The following is a 23,161-nucleotide window of genomic DNA, read 5'->3' on the forward strand; positions in this document are numbered from 1 at the left end:
ATAAATAAAAACTAGACATGAAACAAGACAAGAGTGTGTTCCATAGTGTTTACCAACCAGAAAGAGACAGATATTCTCAGACTTTTAAAATATGTTAATAGAAGTAGTTTTTCAGTAGGAATTTTTACATACCCTATGTGGTAAGAGAATTCAGAACAACTATTTATAGGCTAATTTGTTAATATTAATCACCATTAAAGAAGCAGTGTGACCTACCAATTCCCCTGCTAGGAATTTAGAACTCAGGAATAGATTTTCAACTACACAGAGATACACTTATTTACAGGATGGTCTTTGTAAAAATCCTTAGAGCAAAAAAAAGTTTACAAGCTCCAGAAAACTTAATTGTCCACAATTTGTTTAGGACTCCCTTTTTAAGTATTATTTAACTAGTACATTTGCTGGCTTAGAATTATTCCAATAAAAATCATAAAAAGATGTTTTATGTAATAAAAATAGAAAAATAGATGGTAACAATATTATAAATGAGACTAATGATCAAGAAGGGAGAAGTGGCACATCCGAAGTCCTTCCAGATAAAGTAAAAATAACTAAATTATGCAATACTGACATGAAAAGCAAACAGCAAAATGGCATTTTAAGTTTATTTATATATTTAAGTATTCAGTGAAATAAGATTCACATAATTCCAGGAAACTAAATGTAATTGTAAGTAGAGGGGGATAATTGTAGTGCAAAATAAAAAGAACTTATTCAGATCTAATCTACACCCAAAATGAACTCTGTATCTCATTTGACTATAGAAATGCAATATATATATATATATATATATATATAGTATTAGTTATAAGGTATAAAGCTCTGCAAACAGTACTTGAACTTTAAAAAAAAAATAATATGAAGAAACATCATAACGTCGTATCACTCAGACATTTTTTTCTTTGAATTGTTTCCTTAAATCAGTTTCCCGAGGTAAAACTGTTGGCAAACACATAATCACACATGAACACACACGCACACATGTTTCTTGACAGGTGTTGGCAATCAATTCAGAACACATGTTTTGACAAATATCAGAATATTTTGCAGAGAGAATTAAACAAAGTATCTGAATGAAACCCAACCAGAGCATCATGTATTCTGTAATTACAACAAATAAAATTAGAATCTGTCTTCACCATAGAAATATAACAAATGCTATCTTTATAACAAAATACTAAGATGCCACATAAAGTTAAATAAAATGATTAGGTTGCAAAATGGAAATGGTTTGTGAACTAAAAAGTTAAACTTTTTTTATACAGAGACTCTAATTAGAACTCTGCATAAGGGGTCTCCCTGGTGGCTCAAGGGGTTAACTAAGCACAGTACTGTGAAGCTATCCACAGCCTCTACAGCATAAGTTCAGTTCCCGGCTAGCCAGGGAGCTACCCACATGGCACAGCAGACCTCTTCTGTCTCACCCACTGCTCCCCTCAGCAGTGTATTTCAGTCAGTCTGCCTGTTTTGTTCCCCACTCTGTCTGTGGTGAAACCTCTTACCTCCTGCACCTCCGGCCTGTACCCCAGTTCTTGTATGCATAAATAAATCCTTTAAAAAAAAAACTGCACAAATCTGGATTCGAGACTTTGAGGAAGCACAAAGAAATAGAGAATATTCATGTTCAGAATTTGAAAATATGGGATAATTTTATGTAATCTTTAATGTTATTTTAACAATAAATAACCTAATATAGTGAAATATGTAAGAGATAAGAGTGAGATTGTGAACATGCAACTCTGTAGCCACTAATTACATTTAAATGTGCATGGCCTGAACTAAAAGCACAATCACTTTTTTATAAATAAATGTCAGTTTCAATTGCCTTGAGCCTGAGAAAAATCATGAAAAAACACAATGACTGAACTCACATATATATTTAGTGGAAAGACTAGCACAGATGCCTGCTTCATTTACATTTGAAGGATGTGGTGTGTGATGCTATTTTATAACCTGATTTCAGGTATGTCACATAACCATTTGGTAGCTTAGGCTCCACAATGGCAAAATGGCTATAAAAATTTCATTTTTTTCTCCTGAAAGTTGATTATAGACTAAACTTAGAATTTTTAACTACCAAAAGAAAAACAAAATGTGCATGTATTTGAGCTTCAGAATACAGACTGTGAGTTAGTTGAGGGCAGGGACTCTGTAGGCCTTTGCAAAACAATTTGCAGATACTGCTGCCACCTGCTGGACAATTACATTTTTACACATAACTGGAATGAAGTCCTTGGAAAACTTCTAGAATAATTTCATAATATACTGTAATGTTGATGTTTATGTTTAGCCCAAGACTGATGAATATAGACATTGAACTATAATGCACATTTTATTGGTTTTCCAAACAGAAGTAATTAAGAAATTATAATGTAAAGGCATTTTTAGAAGCAAAAATTTCCTTTAAATTGATTCTTAGTTGGAAAACTAAAACTTTTCAATTTGGAAAGACAGTAATCCCTCAATTTCAACTTTAATGTATTTCTGTCTTCTGGGGAAAGTGATCACAGAAAGTATCCTTCTTTCCCAGATCCTTACATGATGATGAACAAAATCTTCATGGAAAAATTTTAAACTTTTTCACCATTTAGTCATTAATTCAACATTTTCTAATGTTTATGATATTCACTTTGGGGACAAACAACAAGAAAAGTTACTTCAAATGTGTTCCCTAATTCATGCCATGGATCACTGCTATAATAGTTGCTAAACATCATCTGGTGTCACTGGTTTAACTCTTTATAGTAAGTCAGTACTAAATGTATTCTCTAGCTGTATATCTGCATCTACATTTATCTGTTTTTCTGGAGAATTCTAATAAATCTCAAACTCAATATATCCAAAACTAAACCACAGATTCCCCCCCAAACCTTTTCCATACTATTGTCTCCCTATCTCATTTAACGGCACATCTTTCAAGTTTTTGGATTCTTTAATCCTCTCTTTATTTCATACCCTACCACCATTCTATTTGGAAATGTTGTTGACTGAACATTTGAAATATATCCAGGATCTGACCACTCCCAACTCACCTCCTCCACTGCCAAGACAATTCACTTAACTGTTTGCCGGGGGTATATGCAATGACGTCCTGATCAGCCTGCTTATGTTCCTGCCTCACTACCGTCTATTCTGAATATAGTAGCCATGATGATTCCGTTAAAATTACTGTTTGTTTGCTGGTTTGTTTGTTTTTTCAAAATCTTCCAAAGACTGTCAAATTTATTTAGAGTGAAAGACAGATTTCAAAGGGTTTCACTCGTCTGCGGAACATAAACACCTGAGAAATAATTACAAGCAAACTATAGAAGAAGAAAAAATTGAACTGGACAAAAAAGACGATAACAGTCACCAGAGGGAATAAAGGAAAGGATGAAGGGTATGAGGCACCAGGGCAGGTGGAGTATGGACACAAGCGGTTTGGTGGAGGAAAAAAAAAAACACATAATTTCTACAATTTACCAATATTTTATGTAAAAAATTAAAAAAATGATTCAAATGATCTCCTCTCCAGGTGTTCCAAATATTCTTTAACCTTATATTTAAACATTTTCTCCTACAATAGTCAACACAGTAATTTTTATTTACTGTTCTTTTTATTATGTGTCCTCCAAATAGACTGTGAACTTTAAAAGCACAGAGATTGTTGTTTTATTTATTGATATTATCACAGTGTTTAGAGTTGTTTGTCACAAAGTAGGCAATCTATAAATAATTTAAAATAAATAGTAAAGTTAAAAAATAAAGTTGACAAAAATCTCCAAAAAAATAAGTTAAAGACAAAGAGGTGAAAGTAGTAGGAAGAAAATGAAAAGACCTCTCTAAAAGACTCACATCTAAATAAAGTTTCCAGAAAGACTGCAGAGAAAATGAAGTTGAATTACCAGAGAAATATTTCAATGAATTTTCCATTACTCTCATTATTAAATGATGTTAAGTGTTTTGAAGAAAAAAGATCTATACCAAAGTACCATAATTCGAAATTTAAAATCATTAGAGCCAGGAGGACATTCCAAAAGTTTTTAGGGAAAAAAAGTTTACTTCTAAAGATTAAGAATCAAAATAACATCAGACTTCTCAACAGCAACACTAGATGCTAGAGCTCAATGAAAACATCTTGAAAATTCTGAGGGAATTTTTGGCTTACCATAGAATTCCAGGCCCAGTCAAGTTTGTTTGTTTTTTTAAGATTTATTTTATTTATGCATATATGAACTGGGGTGTGGGGTGAGAGGATTCACCAGAGACAGAGTGGGGACCAGAACAGGCGATTGACTAAAATATGCTGCTGAGTGATTAGCGGGGAGACAGGAGAGGTCTACTGCGCCATGTGGGTCACCTCCCTGGCCAGGGATTGAACTCGTGCTGCAGTGGGTACAGATAGTTTGACAGTGCTGAGACTTAACTCCTTGTGCCAAAAGGAGGCCCTCTGGTCAAGCTTTATTTTAAGGATGAAGGGCATTTTAAGAACTCTATTTGTTAAATTCATCCATGTATCAAAAATAATATAACATGACAAGCAGTTTTTAAGCTAAACAGCCAAGTTTCTGTTTGCACCCTCATTTTACCTAAAAATATAGAATTTCTTTTAATAAAATAATACTTTTTATTATTTGTTTAAAGTTTCTTACAAATTAAGGTAGAAGAAACTTCCTTAACCTGCAAAAGTCTATACACATGCTGAATAGCACCTTCTCATATTCATGGCCCCTGAGACCTATGAATATGACTTTTGGGGGCGGATAAGATAAGACAAAACCAATACAAGCCCTAGAGATCTGACTTTAGAATTGAGGGTCACATAGTGGGAAGGGGAAAGTGCAGAGCAAGGTCTGGAGGGTGCCCAACAGACTGTGGTGGAGTACAATGGGTGCCTTGGTAGGTGTGTGGGTGATGTACCCTGAAGGGGTGTGACCTCATACCTTTGAATCATACATTTCACACATTGTGATAGGGAGTCATCCTGTCTTCATTGCAGCTAATCACTATATAAGGCAGAATATTTTTCATTTATAGTATTACTAAATCCATTTTATAAAAGCAATTTATAGGATTTATAAATTGACCTTAAAATTCAATTGTTAATAAAACACATAACTTGCGAGTGCTGTAAGTATCAAGTACTTCTTTAAAGGTCTCTTATAAAACAATCTAGCTTTTTTATGAACTAGCTTTCAAGATTTCAAATGATGACCAGAGGAAGCTAGGAAACACTTCAAACTCAGAACATAATTGCTGTAATAAAAGTAAAGACTATTTTACACTTAGATGCGCACGTGTCTTTCCCCATTACCTTTCTTGCAAGATATAAACAGAACTTTATTATTGAATCAAGTCACCTCATCCTGTCAGTGTCAGATTATTCTTCTTCAGAGTTTGCATTTAGTCAAAGTACTCATAGATGTTCAATAACATTTACGTATATAGTCAACAAAACAGCAGTTTGTATTTTTAATTCAATTTTGTATAGCTAGTATTTTTAATTGATACTAGACAACTCTTGGAAATCAAGTAGTACCTAGCTCTGTGAACAGATATTTAATCTATACTCTTTAGTACAATGAAAGAATGTAGGAATTGGGCCTCCTTGGTGGCTCAAGGGGTTAAGATGCACCTATGAAGCTATCTGCAGCCACTGCAGCACGAGTTCAATTCCAGCCAGGGAGCAAACCACATGGCACAGCAGACCCCTCCTGACTCACCCACTGCTCCCCTCAGCAGTATATTTCAGTCAATCTGTCTGTTCTGTTCCCCACTCTGTCTCTGGTAAATCCTCTCACTGCCCCCCCACACCTCTGGCATATATTCCAGTTCTTGTATGCATAAATAAATCTTTTAAAAATGAACAAATAAAACAGCTGATATTTAACCACAAGAACTTCCTGTCTTTTAGGTTATCCAGTATCAACCTGGATGTCTGAGGGACAGTTTGCATAAACTGTATTTCAAAAATGTGCTTGCATTTCATATTTGCCATTTCTAGCAAAAAACAAAAGCTATGTTTAATTAAAGATAAAAAAGATTTTTTTAAAGATTTATTTATTTATTCAAGAACAGAGATACAGGCCAGAGGTGCAGGAGGGTGAGAGAATTCACCAGAGACAGAGCAGGTAGCAGAACAGGCAGACGACTGAAAACACTGCTAAGGGGAGCAGCGGGAGAGGTCTGCTGTGCCATGTGGGTATCTCCCTGGCTGGCTGGGAATCAAACCCCTGCTGCAGAGGCTGTGGACAGCTTCACAGCGTTATGCTCAACCCGCTGCACCACCAGGTAGGCCCAAGATAAAAGATTTTAAGCAATGCTAGAATACTTAATTTAACCTGTTTTCTTCTAACTGTACTTCTCAGGCTAATGTTCAGAACCACAGGACAACAAGCAACTCAACCAAACAGAATTTGGCCATGTTGTGATAAGCACCTGCCATTATGCACAGCACTAGCAAATAGCTGTCATGTATCGCTGTTAGTAGAGCAATTTAATGTTCCACCTTTCTGCAGGTTAGTGACATTTTAAATGTCTAGGGACATAATGGCAGAGAATTTAAATCAGAGTGTCCTCTTTGCCTCCTTATGATTGCTCTCTGGATCTTTTTTTTAGTCTGAGGAGAGCCATGTGGGTGCAGGGTTAGAAAGGATTAAGTAAGTGATTGGCACCATGAACATTTTACATGATTACATCTATATTCTAGAAAATTCTTTCTGGAGGGTGGGAAGAGAAAAGATTAGAGAAAGAATTGACCAGATATGAGGAAATTACATTGGAGGTCGTTCTAAGATGGTGGAGAGAGATTAGCAGAGTGAAGGAGAGCAATGTAAAAGGGAATGAACAGGAGTAACTTGATATGGATGGGGGAATGCACTAATGGTTTTTGAAATCTTACTTTGAGCAGGGTAAAGAGCCAGTTTGCTGAGAGCTGAAATGTGAATATGAGAAGGCAGAATGGAGGATATCGAGAGTATACATCTTTTCTGAGAATCTTGGTGGAAATTAGGCAGTATCTATCATTTTTTTCTTGCACACATTCATTCATTCAACTATTCATGCTTTTATCCAATACACACTTAAGAACTTATAAATATGCTAGGCATTGTGCTAGATCCTGGCCATGCCTTGATGACCAGGACAGGCAAGAAGATCTTGGTCATGGAGCTTGCATTCTGGTGATAGAGACAGATCCTATACACAGACACAGGTGGGTTTACTTTGCTAGGATTGGCAGAAAAGGCCTCCATGATGTGATAGTAGCTACACTGGGACTTAACACATAAGAATATGTGAGGAAAAGCAAATGTAAAGGCCTTGAGATGAGTGACACCTTGATCTGTTTGAGAAACTCGGAGACCAGTGTCACTGAACATGAGGAAGAAGGGAGAGGGTCAGAGATGAACTTGAAAAGGGAGAAGAGCTACATCCTGTTGGGTCCCATAGAACATGGAAGACTTTCAGTTTTATTCTAAGCACGATGTGAAACTGTTACAGGGTAACCCCAATGTGAAATGGGTTGGCCTGAGTGTGGGTCCTCACCCACACTTTAAAAAAAAAATCTAACAGTAAGACCCAACAGCAGGCACAAAAAGGTTAATAAAGGGTTTATTTACAAAAAGGGAGAATGAAGAGAGGAATAACCCAGCGAGGAAGAGAGATAAATTGGTGAATGCATCCTACCAGTTCTGCTGAGCTGGGACCTCAAGAGCACGCCGAAAGCCGGCAAAAAACCAACCAACCTAGGCTCATGTGTCTCTGGTTATGCTAAGTCTGGCTGCTTAACTCCACCCTCAGTTCCCAGCAGTCCTCCATTTGGTGCTGATGACATGGGATTTGCAGTCCTTGGTCTGTTCCCCACTCTGTCTGGTGAATCCTCTCACTCCCCACAGCTCTGGCCGGTACCCCAGCTCTCATATGCATAAATAAATAAATCTTTAAAAAAAAAAAAAAAGAAAAGGAAAGAAATAATAAACAAACCAGGTTTTGATGTTATTATCACAAGAACCCAGATGAAATGAAGATTTTTGGTATGCTCAAGTGCTGAAAACATTCTGGCCTTCCATAGAACATTCATCTGTATTTATGAAATAAGTGGAAGGGCTTTAAACACTTGTGATGTTGCTGTGAGACTTTTTTTTAAGGTCTAAATGTCAATATTATTTCAAAACGTTTTTCATATTTTGGTGCCCATTTTTTCTGCTGGGTCCTAAGCACTTAGTGCCCACTGGGTAATCAGGACCTGACCTGGACCACCCACTTAAGTTTGCCTGAAGCGCTGAAGACTTCTCTGAGCTGCGTCTACAGGTAAACTGTCAAACTTCAACACTTCCCCTATAGAGAAATTGAAAGGGGTTGGAGGACAAGTTATTTAAAGTCCCTTCCAAGCCCGTCCTTGGAGCAAGGCATTTCCTGATGGGGGTACCATCCCAGTCAGATTGGGGGCCTCTCCAAGACAGCCCTGCAGTGATCTTCATATCTCCTGCCTTAGCTTATTGCCCAGCACTCAGTAAATCAGTAATAAAAAAATTACCCACACTTTCCAATTAGTCTACAAAATAGCTTTACTTAAAACTTTTTTCCTAGTTATAACAGTATATCTTAAGCAGCAAGTTAACTGTAGTAAATGGAAATATAAACCATACTAATTAAGACCAAATCTTGAAGGAACAAAACTGAAAATAGCATAAAAAATTGGATGGATTATTGGATTAAAAAATAATATACTATAGAATGGGTAAACTGAAACCACTGTGGATTAATAATAAATTCTGTGAGGGGCAGAGTATTCTGTGTTTTACCTAATATAACCTCAAAGCCTAGAACACAGCCCAGCACATAGGAGACATGCCAATATTTTTTGAATAAATACACGTTCTGTCCTGGCTTTTTAAAAATGAATACAATTAGCTTTTTCTTCTATTAGAAGTTGGTTCAAGTTTTTAATTTGTCCTTATTCTGGAGCTAAAGAAAACATTTCCCAGGCAGCTGTAATTTTTTTTAATGGCAGGCCACTGCCAAAGAGTGATGTTTTAATCCCACCAGGAATAGAGAGAGAATGCAAATTGTTCTTTCTCTCATGACATGAGCCCTTTTTCTCTTGCCCTGTCCTTCTGCTGTCTCAAGAAGCTTGAGATAGAAAATCATGTGTAGATGCTTGACATTTGGTTCTCTCCAGGGAAATAAATTTACTTAACTAGCTTAATATTCCTCGGTGAACTCTTATTGATTGATTCAGAAAGATGCTTCTCTAGTTCTACTGATAGTAACACAAATAAAACTAAAAAAAATTTTTTTAATTACGCATTTGAATAATGGAATAATTTTCAAGTAGCATAGTCCTGTAATCATCAGATATTTCTCTTTTTATAATTTTATTTTTATATTTCCCATACAATTGCAACCCCTTTATTTTGACCCCAATTCCTCCTTTCCCCGCCTCCCCCACCCCCCATAGTGTGTCTCTGGTTCATAGTTGTTTGTTGATTTTGATTTTTTCTTTCTTATAGTTATTCTTTTTCCTGGTCCCTTATTTAGGTTTTCTAGATTCCTGCTATGAGTGAGACCATCCGGTATTTTTCTTTTTCTTTCTGGCTTATTTTGCTGAGCATGATCCCTTCCAGCGCCATCCATGTTGCTGCAAATTGCATGTGTTTATCTTTTTTGAATGCTGAGTAACATTCCATGGGGTATATGTACCACATCTTCTTGATCCAGTCATCTATTTTTGGGCATTTGGGTTTGGAAACAGCCCAAATGCCCAAAAATCATCAGATATTTTTTTGGCCACCATATTTTGCCAGGCAGGAATTCTTTCAGTTCATTGCGCACACGTTCTCAAGCATTTTAGTCCTTTCTTAAACTAGCCCAGAAAGAATATATTCCCTTAATGAGATTTTCATTCATCCATTCAGTTATTTAGCACGTACTTATTAACTATCTACATGTAAATTTTTCAACTAAGGCACAGAGAATTTAGTGGTGATAAGACATAAGAGCTCAGAGGCTCCTGCAATTCTCTTTAGATTTCTCATAAATTAAAATGCCATTGTGTTTTGGGAATAAACAAAAAAAGGGAAGAAACCATAACATTTTTTGAAGTTTAACAATGGTCCAGACACATTTAGAGGGTTATCTTTAACCATCTCTTCCAAATAGTTTCCACTCTACCCCTACTTCCTTTCTTTCAGTTCTACTTTATTTCTCTGCTGTACAAATCCCTACTGGACATTGTTTACTGCTCTTTACCAGCTCTGAGAAGTGACTGTCATATAGTAGGGTTTTTGCAGTTATTGCATGAATGAACTTGAAAGATAGAAATTCTTGTGTTACAAATGAGATCAAGACTGATGAGATCACTTGACCATGGATGTTCAACTCTTAAGTCACAAATTGTAGATTTACATCTTGGGATAAAGGCAAAGCCCATGTTCTTCCCACAATTACTCCTGCAAATGCGTATCTCTGCAGAGTTTTAAACTGTTCCTTTTTGTTGAACCTGTTACATGAAACACAGTTGGAGTTACAGAGTTCTTTGCCTTGCTGAACCTGACAGTCTAATTAGGGAGAAAAAAAAATCTGGAAATCCAACCAAAGGTGTAATTAATGCAGTGTCTGAGTATGGACGAACCTTAGAGACAAAAGCACAGGAGAGTGAGCTGGGTCTGGTGTTGGGTCCTGCACAGAACATTCACCTGGCAGGGGTTGTTGACGCTGCAGTAAGAGTTAGTAGCATTAGTATATGCCTTCAGAGCAGACAGCTTTCCTACAAGCCTTTTCTCTCCACTAAGGGTCCCCGTTCCCATTTAGATGCTAGAAAACAGTAGATTCTGTGCTCCCCTCCCCTTTTGCAAAGACAAGGTGGTGAAAGATGGAAGACTCATTTTGAAGGGAGCTTAAGAGCTTTTGGCCTTACTGTGAAATGAAGAGGCGGAGAGAAACAACCATTAACAACTGAGGATGTTTGCCTAGAAAAGAGGAAAAGTATAGGAGAGGAAGGCGAGTGAGAAGCTAACTTTAAAACACTTCCCACCTGGGAAAATCGGGAGTTTGTTGCATGCCTTTAAAACACTTACTTGGTTAAATATTTGAAGTTTCTTGCACTTGACAGACTATTGGTGCTTTCTGGAGGGGAGTTTAGATTTATATCCACCAAACAGTGGACCCAAAATGTGACAGCCTTAAGGAAATATATTTCTACTTAATATATATATATATTTATATGTATATATTCATTTACAACACGAAGCAGGGAGCTGTCTCAGAAGGGGGTGAGTCCCTGCGCGGGACTTTTCTAGCAGAGGAAGCAGCTTGCCGGCGAAGGAGCTGGCCCCCAGAGTCACGAGGTCCTGGTGGGGCGCCCGGGGGGCGGGCACCCGGAGCCGAGAGTGCGCGCGTCGGGTCTCCAGCTGCGCATTCGGAGCTCCCCCTGGAGCGCGGCGGGCCAGGCTGGACCCGGGGTGGGGGAGCTCACGTTCTGTTGTGCCTGAGGCTGCGGGCACGAAAACGGGGCGCAGCATGCTGGTGCCCGTGGGGAACCTCGTTCGCCTCCGGTTGGGACACATAGTCCGTTGCGCCCCATGCGCGCCTCGAGAAGCCCTGCGGCGACCCCTCGAGTCTTTCTGTTCCCGGGGTCTACCCTGCTACTCCAGCGGCGGGGCCCCCAACGGCTTTGGGCCCCAAGGTCAGGGTGAGCCTGGGCTGGGACTGGCCGGGAGGGGAGGGGTCTGCGGAAGGGCTGGCGTGGAACCCGGCCGGGGTTCGGAAGGCGAAAGCTTGCCTTGACCCGCTGTGCCCTCGATGTGTCCGTTCCCCCATCCTTCCTGTCGCCCAGCAGGGAAGGTTCACAGGGTCCCCGCCGAGCACAAACCTTCGCAATTCGACAAGAAAATTCTGCTGTGGACCGGGCGTTTCAAAGCGATGGAGGAGATCCCGCCGCGGGTCCCGTAAGTGCGACGCGAGCCCTCGCCTGGGTTTCAAGCGCCCGGGAGGGTGGGGCCGGGCCTGGAGGGCTGTGGGGTCCAGTCCCTTCCCGAGCTGCGTGAGCCCTGGTGCGCGGGTGGCCACAAAGCCTCAAGCTAACTCTCAGGAATTTACTTTAAAAAAAAAAAAAGATTTATTTATTCATGCATACAAGAACCGGGGTATAGGCCAGATGTGCAGGAGGGTGAGAAGATTCACCAGAGACAGAGTGGGAAACAGAACAGGCAGACTGACTGAACTACACTGCTGAGGGGAGCAGCCGGCGAGTCAGGAGAGGTCTGCTGCGCCATGTGGGTTGCTCCCTGGCCGGCTGGGGATCGGACTCGTGCTTGCAGAGGCTGCGGATTGCTTTATAGCGTGGTGCTTAACCCCTTGCACCACCATAGAGGCCTCCTCAGGAATTTACTTATCTGTGCCCCACTAATGCAGTTGATAGTCAAGTTCCTTCACCAGACGTTGGTAGCTAACCTTTCCGGGGGAGATTGTTGAAGCTGGGTCAAAACACAGTTTAGTGACACTTTCACCCTCGCCCATATGCCCCATCGCAGGGCACGGTACTGGAGTGCGCCCCCAGCTGATTTCAGGGGCAGAGTGCGAGGGGGCGCTCTGCGCCACCCAAGGCAGGGGTCAGTGATCATCGCCTCATGGGAGATGAGGGAGACGCCTGGTGGACAAGGTTTTGCTGCCCTCTGAGCACTGGGTTTGGGCCTGGATGTGGGCCTCTGGACATCATCCCAAGCCCAATATAGAGGTTTGCTAAGTGATAGTACTCAAGCTACCGATTTTCGGGGTAAATGTAACTTGTAGGAAAAAAGTACACGTCACCTATGAAAAGTCATTTGCCTACAGTTCCAGTCATGCCAAGCCCAAAACCCTCCCCAGCACTTTTACTAGGACGGGGGCAGGGAGTTGCCGCGGGAAAGGGGGGGAGATTATGAATCAAATCTATCTAATATTTTTTAAAACTGATCTGTTAAAAAGAGGGGGTAGGGGAAACGAACTATGAAGTCAAATATGACTTGAGATGTTCTGTATGCTTGTAGAATGTAATCAGTGCCTGTTGGGCTAGATAATGGACATGGCCCTACATCTTTTTCTGTGCATAATGCTTACAGCTTATTGTTTATTGGTTTACCAGTTACCAAAAGCACCTCCAATAAATGGGGAAAAAATACGTGGGAAATGTTCACTCAGTAGTGAACATTTTTATTCATCAACCATTTTTATTCTTTTCTTGGATCAAGTTATTTAATGAGAAACGGGCATGGAATTTGAAATCTTTTTACAGGATTTATTCAACCAGAGACATTTTTTGGTATGATAAAACAAATTCTGTTTTCTTTGAGATCTAGACTGCAAAGTACAGACTAATCCTGAAGCACAAAACAGCCCCAGAAAAGTCTTTATCATCACAAGCTCTGGCTGTCAAATTGGAATTGATATCGGAGGATTTTGTACTTTCAATGTGAAATGAAGAAATAAAGAATGCATAAACAACAATAAAAATAAAATTCCATCATCAGTTTTTGTGGATTTGATGCTAGTGTTATAAGGGAAAAAATGAGAATGCAGAAACCAGTATAATATGAATTAATGTTTGTCAAGCAAGAGATACTATGGCTAATATTGCATTAATATAGCTGAATATGTGAAGTGACCTATTTTACAAAAATAATTTTATTTCCCTAGGATCACTGTCAAAAGAGATATTAAAAACAGGAAAATTAAACTTTTAACAAGATGTCAGGAAAAGTATTGTAGTTTTAGGTTGGAGACATGAAAGTATTTAAATAGTTTTCATTTCATTTATGTAATTTTTTTAAAGCACTGATAATCGGGAGATTTTTCTTTTGAGCAAAGTAATAGACTTACAATGTAAACAGCTTTCACTTTTTGTTCTCTTAATGGATATATAATTAATAAATCACCTATAATTTTTGTACCATGCACTAATGATATTTAATAACTGTTCTTTTTTTCCGCGCTAAACTAATTTGGTATAACAGATCAAAACCAGATGGATGGCTTAAAAAAAAAATCAGCTCTTTCAGGTTCCATTTAGAACAAAAATCAACAACAAATATAATCTAATAATGTCTCCATATTCATCTGTTTGCAAGTAATATCTTAAAACTTACCACTAATCGGCTTCAAATATAAAGAAAACAGGCTAGATAATTGGGTTTTTATGTTCTTTAAGCTAGTGGAAAAGTTAAAAAGTTCTTTTAAGAGAAATGGTGATCTGTTTCCCTGAAGGTTTTTTAAAATATAATTATGTTCCATTTGGACTTGACAGATAAGAAGGAATACTGCTGAATATGTTCTCAAGAATCAAGGGATCAGTTTCTTGTGTTTCAAGGGATCAGTGTTTATAAACTGCCACTTCATATTTTTGCATATTGTTAAGGTTTATTTTGATATAAAAGGCCCACAGGCATGATTACTTTTGTAATAGTCCTTGGTAATAGTTTGCTGAAATCTAGGAAATGTGAATAGAATTTTTTTTAATAAATTAGACTACCCAATAGTCAAATAAACCTCTAAAAATTCAGAATAATAATAAGAATATAAAGGTGTCTTTGTCTCTTTTTTGACCAATTAATGTGATTTTGATCACATTTTGGGAAAACGTCATGCAAAAGCCATGAAGCAAATACCTTTTCCCTAACATTCATTCTCACAAAATGTTTATTATATAATTACAGACACCCTCGGAAAACATATAATGGACTCTTTAATAGGGTTAGGATGGGAGGGGAGCAAAAGAAATTGGGAAATCAGTGGGGAATAAAATGATGAGAATGAATTTTGAAAAAGTAACCTGTTCACAGTTGTAAACAAAGCCTACTTAGTAACACAGAGGCCAAATGAAGACAAGTCATAGACATAATGCGCTTTCTTTCTTACCTTTACCCTGATTAGTGGGGCAGGGGGAGGGGACAGGATGGAGAGTACAACCAAAATTTCTAATAGTTATATTTTGAACAATTAGAAACTAAACATACTATACTGTGGTTTCATAGTGGCTGACATTAGTTAAGACGTGAATCAATACCTGTTATTTTGAAATTAGTAATGGTTAGCATTTAGAAGTTTTTCACATTTGCAGTTTGCATTCAGGAAACTCATATTTACATAACAAATAGTTGTCTGTTATAATAGTCAGGAAATCATATTAATTTAATACTATTAACAATTCTATTGGTTTAGGCCAGAAATGATAGATGCTGCAAGGAACAAAGCTCGAGTGAAAGCTTGTTACATAATGATTGGACTCACAATTATTGCCTGCTTTTTGGTGATAGCATCAGCCAAAAGGGTGAGTACCTCTTTAAAATAAAGAAAGACTTATGATTTTTAGAAATAATATGGATGTTGTTCTCAATTTTAGGATTATTGCTGTTCTTTTTATGTAAGAATAGTTTTGTCTCAAGATACCTGGAGCCACCCACATATACCAATCACACTGGAAACAAATTTGTTCCTGGAATTTTGAGTCACCAAATTAACTTTGTAGCCAGGAGGCACAAATGCTCGTTTCCATTTATAAATATAAAAAAAAACAAAACCAAACAGGTTAGCAATTGGTTAAAATCTGCACAAAAAGGAAAACACTTGTGTTTTACACTGTTAGTGTAAAAGTTATGCAGACTAGATCATTCCTTAATTCGAACTCAATTAGCTATTAAATAGCATCATAAGATGCAAAAGTTGGGAGTCCTCACCAAAGTTTAATTTGTCTATACACTTTCCTTGCCATTATTAGTGTATGGCTTGTGTTTAATACTCTGCAGAGAAATTAAGAGCTGATTACTCTAAATTTTTTTCTGCCTCCCTAAGTTACCCTTTTCAGTAGTGCCACAATAACTGGAAGATCCCTAAAATATCCCTTTAGTCTCCTCAAGTTTTAATTTCTCTATTCTTGACAACTTCCCTCTATTTTGGAACTCTTCTGGTTCATCACACAGGTTCAGCAGTGTACCTCTATGACTGCACTAGATTGCGATTATAACTTCCTCGTCAATTTTGCATTTTAGCAATGCAGCCAGCGTTGGAACTGATTTTGGCAATGACATCACAGAATAGCTTGTTGTGTCCATACATCTTCACTTTCTAGCATATTAAACCAGTTACCATTCTGGCTGGCCCAATGATTCTGTCCTTTCCAAGTTTTTAAGAGGATGTGATCCCAATAATTCACTAAGGGCCTAGGGCCTATGTACTGATGTGTGTATGTAAGTCCATTCATTTCTATTACCTTAGCAAATAACTTATGCTTTGAAATTATCCTCAGCAAATGGGAAATTCTAAATATACAAACTAAGCTGAACATTTAACATAGAAATAAGTAAACTAGGTCATCTCCTACTTTTAACCTACTCTAGGTAAAATGATTATTCATCAGTCTGGTGATTCTCTAGTTCTTAAGGATATTTTAAATGTTGATACAGTATTTTTTCCACAACAACAACAAAAAAAAACTATTAATTAAATAGTGGTTTACTTATAGCCCTCTAACGTTTTATTTATAAAATCACCTTAAAATAATGTTTCCCACGCTGACAATCACAAATCCCTAAATTTATTTTTTTAACTTTTTTTTATTTTTTTACATCATTGTTCATTTTTAAACAATATTTGCTTCCCCCCACCCCCTCAGGTATAGTCCCCATAGAGTTTCCTTCACCAATGCACCCGTGCACCTTCACCTCAGTCCCCTATGCTCCTCCCTCCCTCCGATCCCTCTCCCTCCTCCTCCACAAATTCCTAAATTTAACAGAAAGGCCAGTTATACTCAATTTATCTAGTGGCATATTAGTGTGCTACTGAATGTCATTATTTGATTTTTGAAAGATGTGATTTGACATGAAAGTTTTTTCTTGTGGATAAAAATCCCATATTTCAAATGTAATTATTTTGTGAATGTATCGTCAATAGCCAACACTTTTTCCTGTGTGAAGCAGACACAAATAACTGGCTAAAAGAGCAACTGATAATGTGTTCCAGTTATATTACACCATTTATTTTTTCAAAATGTGAGAGCAGGCACACCACAACTAAATATCCCTGCCACTTGCCAGGTATTATGCTTTTTGCTATGAAATTCTGTGGCAAAAAGAAAAATGATAGATTTGTAGCTTATTTCCTAGTGGAACAAAATGAAGATTGATCAATAAATGAAAAGAGAATTAGGAATTTTCAGTGCAATGAGGAAAGGAAAGGATGCTAACAGAGTGAGTAGCTCTACAGGGCCATTTTAGATTGGGTGGTCAGGAGAATGATCGGAGAGAACTAGTCTGCTAGGGCAAACTCCGGGGAAGGAAGGACATCATGTTCAAAGCCTGGAGATGAGAAAGTGTTGGCTAACTAGTGTTGCTGGAACACCATGAATGAAGGGGAGATGGACCTCACAATAGTAGAATACCACCAGGGCTTAGCCCTGGTTCTCCTAGTTTCTAATCTCCATTTACTCCCTTGAGAATCTTATCAAGTTTTATAGCCTTATATACATTATATTCCAATGACTGGCCAATTTCTATCTCAGCTAATCTCTCTGGAACTTCAGATTCACATGGTCAACTATAAACTTGACATGTTTCCTGGGATGTTAATAGCTATCCCAAACTTAACATGGTAAACATTGAACTCTGCACCATCCCTGAACAACCCAATGCCACCCCACCCCTATCAGTCTTCCTTATCTTATTTGATGTCAGCTCTATCTTCCAGCTGCTCCTGAGTCATCACTCATCAGCAAACCTGTTGGCTCCACTTTAAAATAGACCCACAATTGGGTCACTCCTCATCAACTCTCCTGATGTCACCCTGGCCTGAGAGACCAGAAACTGTTTATTGTCCAGTTTATTGCAACATCTTCAAAATGGTCTCACTCCTATTGCTCCTTCTTCTGTTCAGTTCACTTTTAATTTTGCATAAGTAATGTTATATATACCTTATCTATTTTTATTTGTTCTGCCAATGATTTTGTTTTTCTCATCATCAGAGGACTATAGATTTCCTCACTTCTGAAAAAGTCTAAGCTTTAACTTGAAATGTAACTTCTATTTTATCTATGCTCTCACCTATCCTGTCAGCATGTCATAATTTCTATTCTCTGTGACGTCTACTTTTCTATTTTTTGGTATCTTTTTCTTTGAGTTATAGATTATTTCCTCAGATCTATTAATCTAGCTAGAATTCTTTTCTCCAAATTATGATGTTCTTTTCGCAGTTGATTTGCCCCCCAGATAAATGCCTCATTTCCTTGCCAGTTTATAGGCTGGTGAGAGGAATTTTAGTCATTTCAGAGGAGGATATTTTCCTGATTCCTCCTGCTGCTTTTTGATAGCTCCGCTTTATGCTCAAGATCTAAATACACGATTTTGCTTCCTTGTGTAAATTTAATTCCAAGCCTATGGCTGTTGAAGCCAGCTTTTCTCCTCAGTGCCCACTGACTGAAACCACATCCTTCCATCTCGGCTTCAATCTTTTCATTCCCCACCAATTCATGTCTTTTGATTTCCTTCCATTTCCAGTACCTGAGAATTTCCCTTTTGTAATTTTGAACTTAAGCATTTGAAAATAACTGCTCCATTTTATCCAACAATCATGTCATATCATGTTTGGGGGTATCCAAAAATTACTTTCTTTTAAAGATGAAAAGAAAATCCATGTCACGTTCCAAGGCGAGTAGGTCAGATTTCTGACATCGGTGTTCCTATTGACTGGAAGTCTAACATTTTATGTATTTTTTTATACCAAATCATTTTTCTTGAAGAATATTTTTCTCCTTTCTATTTTAGAGTCTGTCTCTAAAATATTTTAGTATGTCTATCTAAAATACAAATTCCTTCTAGAGAGTAAGTGCTTGGTTTTGCTTTTTTTGCAGGCTGCAGAACGACATGAATCTTTAACAAGTTGGAACCTGGCAAAGAAAGCGAAGTGGCGTGAAGAAGCTCTGGCCGCACAGGCAAAGGCTAAATAATATTCTAAATGACCAAGTGTGCATTAGGATATCATCACTACTATCAGCAACAATAAAAGATTGGTGAAAGAGAGTAACAAAATACTTGCCATGTTTTCTTTTGGTGACAAGAAGTATAGTCTTTATTTTTAAGTAAACTTTTTTTTTTTAATAGAGGCATGTTTTTATTTGTTTGTTTGTTTATTTGCTTTGTTTATACATGCACTGGGTACAGTCAGAAGCGCGGGAGGGTGAGAGAATTCACCAGGCCAGAGCGGGGAGCAGAGCAGGCAGAAGGACCGAAGCACACTGCTGAGGGGAGCAGCGGGCGGCAGGAGAGGTCTGCGCGCCATGTGGGACCCTCCTCAGGTGGCCAGGGAGCAGCCGGGGATCGAAACTGCGCCGCGAAGGCTGCAGGCAGCTTCACAACCCAGCGCTCAACCTCTGCGCCATCGGGGAGGCCTTAAGTAAACTTTTATTGAAGTATAACTTACATTCAGCTAAGTACACAAAAATGTATACAGCTTGATAGATTTTTCCATAGTAAATACACCTGTGGAAATACTGCCCAGATCAAGCTGTAGAACATCCGTTACTACCACCTCCGAGGCCTCTTTTCTACCCTGTCACTGTCCTCCAGATGTAACCATTGTTCTGACTTTTACTAGTATAGACCAATTTGGCTCATTTTTAAACTCTTACTTTATATAAAAGAAATTGCACACAATACCTGTGAAGATTCTTATTCTCAACATTATGTTGTGAGCTTCTTCCACCAGTTGTTTGTGGCATGAGTTCATTTATTTTTATTGCATTGTAGTATGTCACGATTGATTTAATACTTTGGTCCAGTTTTGGCTCTGCAGATAATGCTAAAATGAGCACTCTGTCCATGCCATTAAGTGAGGTTGAACTCAATCCCTACAAGCTCTTTAAAATCTAAAGTAATTTCAACCAAAATTCTATATCTGGTAATTGGATAGTTCCTCTAAGTTAGTCTTTTCATAGTTAACTACTAGGTGAAACAAATTTGAAATAAAAATTTTTTAAATGGAATTTTTTTTTTAAATTAATATAAGCACTGGGTACAGTCGGAAGCACCAGAGGGTGAGAGAATTCACCAGAGCCAGAGCGGGGAACAGAACAGGCAGACTGACGAAGTACACTGCTGAGGGGAGCAGTGGGCGGCAGGAGAGGTCTGCGCGCCATGTGGGACCTTTGCCTGGTGGCCGGGGATTGAACTGGCGCTGCAGAGGCTGCGGGCAGCTTCGCAACCCAGTGCTCAACCACTGCGCCACCAGGGAGGCCCCAAATTTGAAAAATTTAAAATCCAAGAACTCTTGATTTTAAAATCTATTCTGATTAAAAAGTAGTAAAATAATCATACTTTTGAACAAAAAAATTAAAGAAACCTGTTTAATGATTTTCAAACTTGCTAAAACCCTAAGATAATGATCCATGTCCTCCTCATATGGACATTTGGCATCTCTGATTATTAAAACATTAAACCCAAGTCAGTGATATAACTTTCATTTTATTGCATATTAAATTTATTTTCCACCATGAACGTGAAGCTACATGATTAGTTCATGCCATTTATAGAGAATGTCTGCTTTGTAATGTTAAGGACAAGGTCAGTTGTTACTGTCAAACTAATAAGCCAAATCAAACTTAGACTTTTTGTGAAAATCTGTGATTTGAAGATAAAAATGTTAATAGACATTCCTGGGATAATCCCATTTCTAATTTGATGCTAAGATCAATAAAGCACAAGGCATTAAGAATTCATCCCTTGAATGAACCATGATATTGGCCACCTCAGAATTTTGTACAGTGGGTAGGGTCAAATTTCTCTGTTCTTTGTGTTTGTGGAACTCTTGCTCAGATCACCAGCTCTAATTATCCCTTTGACACCCTAAGGTTTTTGCCCCACAGCCCAAAGCACAAGAAAGATTCAAAAATGGATATTTTTTACTCTACAGTAGTACAAGGTTGATGAGGAGAGGAGAAAGGAGAGCCAACAGAACATAGGCAACTGGCTCGTCTTAATTTTAAGAGGACATATGGGGGGGGTGGATTGCACAGGGACTATAATCAAGATGAAAATGGATACATTGTGCAAAAATGAAAAATAATGTAAAAAATATATAAAAGAAAAGGAAAAAAAAAAGGAAAAAGAAGAGTACATATAAAGTTAGATCTGGAAACCAGTTCTCTAAAAAGTGTATTATTCTGTATGCCTTTTTCAAAATATTTTGCTATGTCCTGCTGAAAACTCCTAGGATTTTTTTAAGTTGTATAGAGAAATACCAAAGAAAATATTTCTAAGAATGAATGTGGCATTAATATTATTTCTGGTCAGATAAAAGAATTGATGTCCAGAAAAGTCTTCCAGTATTGAACTAAAATTTCTGGATAAAATATTTTTAAACTCATCTTTTGAAATACTTTGCTGAACTATTGGGGAAAAAGGGAAGATCCTTTACTATAGACAATAAATTAAACTTTAACTCAACCTACCTGATGCTACTATCTGCCATGGGTATCAGGCTGTCTGGCTATCCCAGATGGTTGATGGTATGGAGAATAGACAAAAACATGAGGCTTCTAAAAATGGACAGGGTGGGCTGGGAAATCATCCACATAAAGCCAGAATCCCAGAAAATTTACACTGATGTATGTGGAGGATGTTGTTGGGGGGCAGGGGGTGCCTCTGTCAGTCAGGATTCTACCAGAGAATCAAAACTAGTAGATTATATGTGTGTGTATGTGCGTGTGTGTATATACCCATGTATATATAGATATAGAGGAAAAGATTTTTTTATAGCTATATCCTAGGTGAACATGTGTTTATTACACATATGAAAATACATTTATTGCATATTTACACATATCTGTAACTTATTTAAAGGAATTGGTTTACACAATTGGGGGTTGGAAAGTCAGAGATCTGAAGCACAGGCCAGAAAGCTTAGAATTCTCCAGCAAGATCTAGAGCTATAGTCCAAAGGCAGTTTTTTCTCCCTCAGGAAAATGTCAGTTTTGCTCTGCAGGCTTTCCAACTGATAAGATGTGATCACCCAGAGAACATCTCCTTTACTTATAAAGAAGATAGTATAAAGAATACTTGAGCCTAGTCAAATTGATACATAAAACCAATGTGAGAGAGAATGAGAGGGAAGTTAACCTGTTTAGCTTCTTTAGAGTTCAAGTAAAGACAGAGGAGTAAGTTTGCTATCACATGTGTTTAGGGTCAGAATCTATGACCAGAATTTATGTTTACCTACACCCCCTGATAAATATACACCAAGTACTTAGTAAACAGTGCTCACAACAGAACTTACTGTGGTGATGGAAGTATTCCAGAAGTGGACTGCAGTAACGCACAATTTATCAAAACTCAAACTGTACTTAAAATGGGTGTAAGGGCAGGAATGACACCGAGCAGGTTTTCTATGATCCAGCAGACCAGACCCGGTAAAGGAGGAGTCCTGGAGCCCTCAGTGGCTTTTTTGCTTTTTTTTTTTTAATAGAGGCATGTTTTTATTTATTTATTTGTTTGTTTGTTTGTTTTGTTTATACATGCACTGGGTACATTCAGAAGCGCGGGAGGGTGAGAGAATTTACCAGAGCCAGAGCGGGGAGCAGAGCAGGCAGAAGGACCGAAGTACACTGCTGAGGGGAGCAGCGGGCGGCAGGAGAGGTCTGCGCGCCATGTGGGACCCTCCTCCGGTGGCCGGGGAGCAGCCGGGGATCGAACCGGCGCCGCAGAGGCCGCGGGCAGCTTCGCAAGCCAGCGCTCAACCGCTGCGCCACCGGGGAGGCCCCCTCAGTGGCTTTTGCAGGCTTTTATTGGGATTACCAGGTACACAGCAGGCAAGGGCGCTAGGGGGCTGGGAGGCTGGCAGGCCTCCCGGCACCCCAGCTTAATCCTCATTCTATCTGGGGTCTCCGGTGTTCTCCCTCTCTCGGCTTCTGTTCTGCTTCCTGCTTCTTTCTCGGCTTCTCTGCTCCTCTCTCGGCTTCTGCTGGCATCCCCATGACGCGGCCCAGTCTCAGCCCAGGTGAATCCCATCTACCTATGCCCACACCCAATTCCAGGTGCCCACCATCAGGCATGCATTCAGGACCGCAAGGATCCATCCTCTATCCCGATGGCGGGAGGGCAGAAAAGCCTGATACTTTTTACCTTACTCTACAATGGGTGAATTTTATGGTTTATAAATTACACTA

At 38.6% G+C, this 23,161-nt stretch overlaps 1 protein-coding gene across 1 annotated transcript; it reads left to right on the forward strand.

Moving 5' to 3' along the window:
* Window positions 1–11,499: 11,499 nt before the first annotated feature.
* On the forward strand, window positions 11,500–18,949 carry FAM162B (family with sequence similarity 162 member B; the record flags this gene model as incomplete). Its single annotated transcript, XM_084228302.1, has 4 exons — window positions 11,500–11,671; window positions 11,819–11,927; window positions 15,175–15,283; window positions 18,854–18,949. 4 exons carry the CDS (start codon window positions 11,500–11,502, stop codon window positions 18,947–18,949), a joined length of 486 nt encoding a protein of 161 aa, XP_084084428.1.
* Window positions 18,950–23,161: the final 4,212 nt, after the last annotated feature.

The sequence above is a fragment of the Talpa europaea genome (genome assembly GCF_964194135.1).
Source record: "Talpa europaea genome assembly, chromosome: 2".
Taxonomy (NCBI): Eukaryota; Metazoa; Chordata; class Mammalia; order Eulipotyphla; family Talpidae; genus Talpa; species Talpa europaea.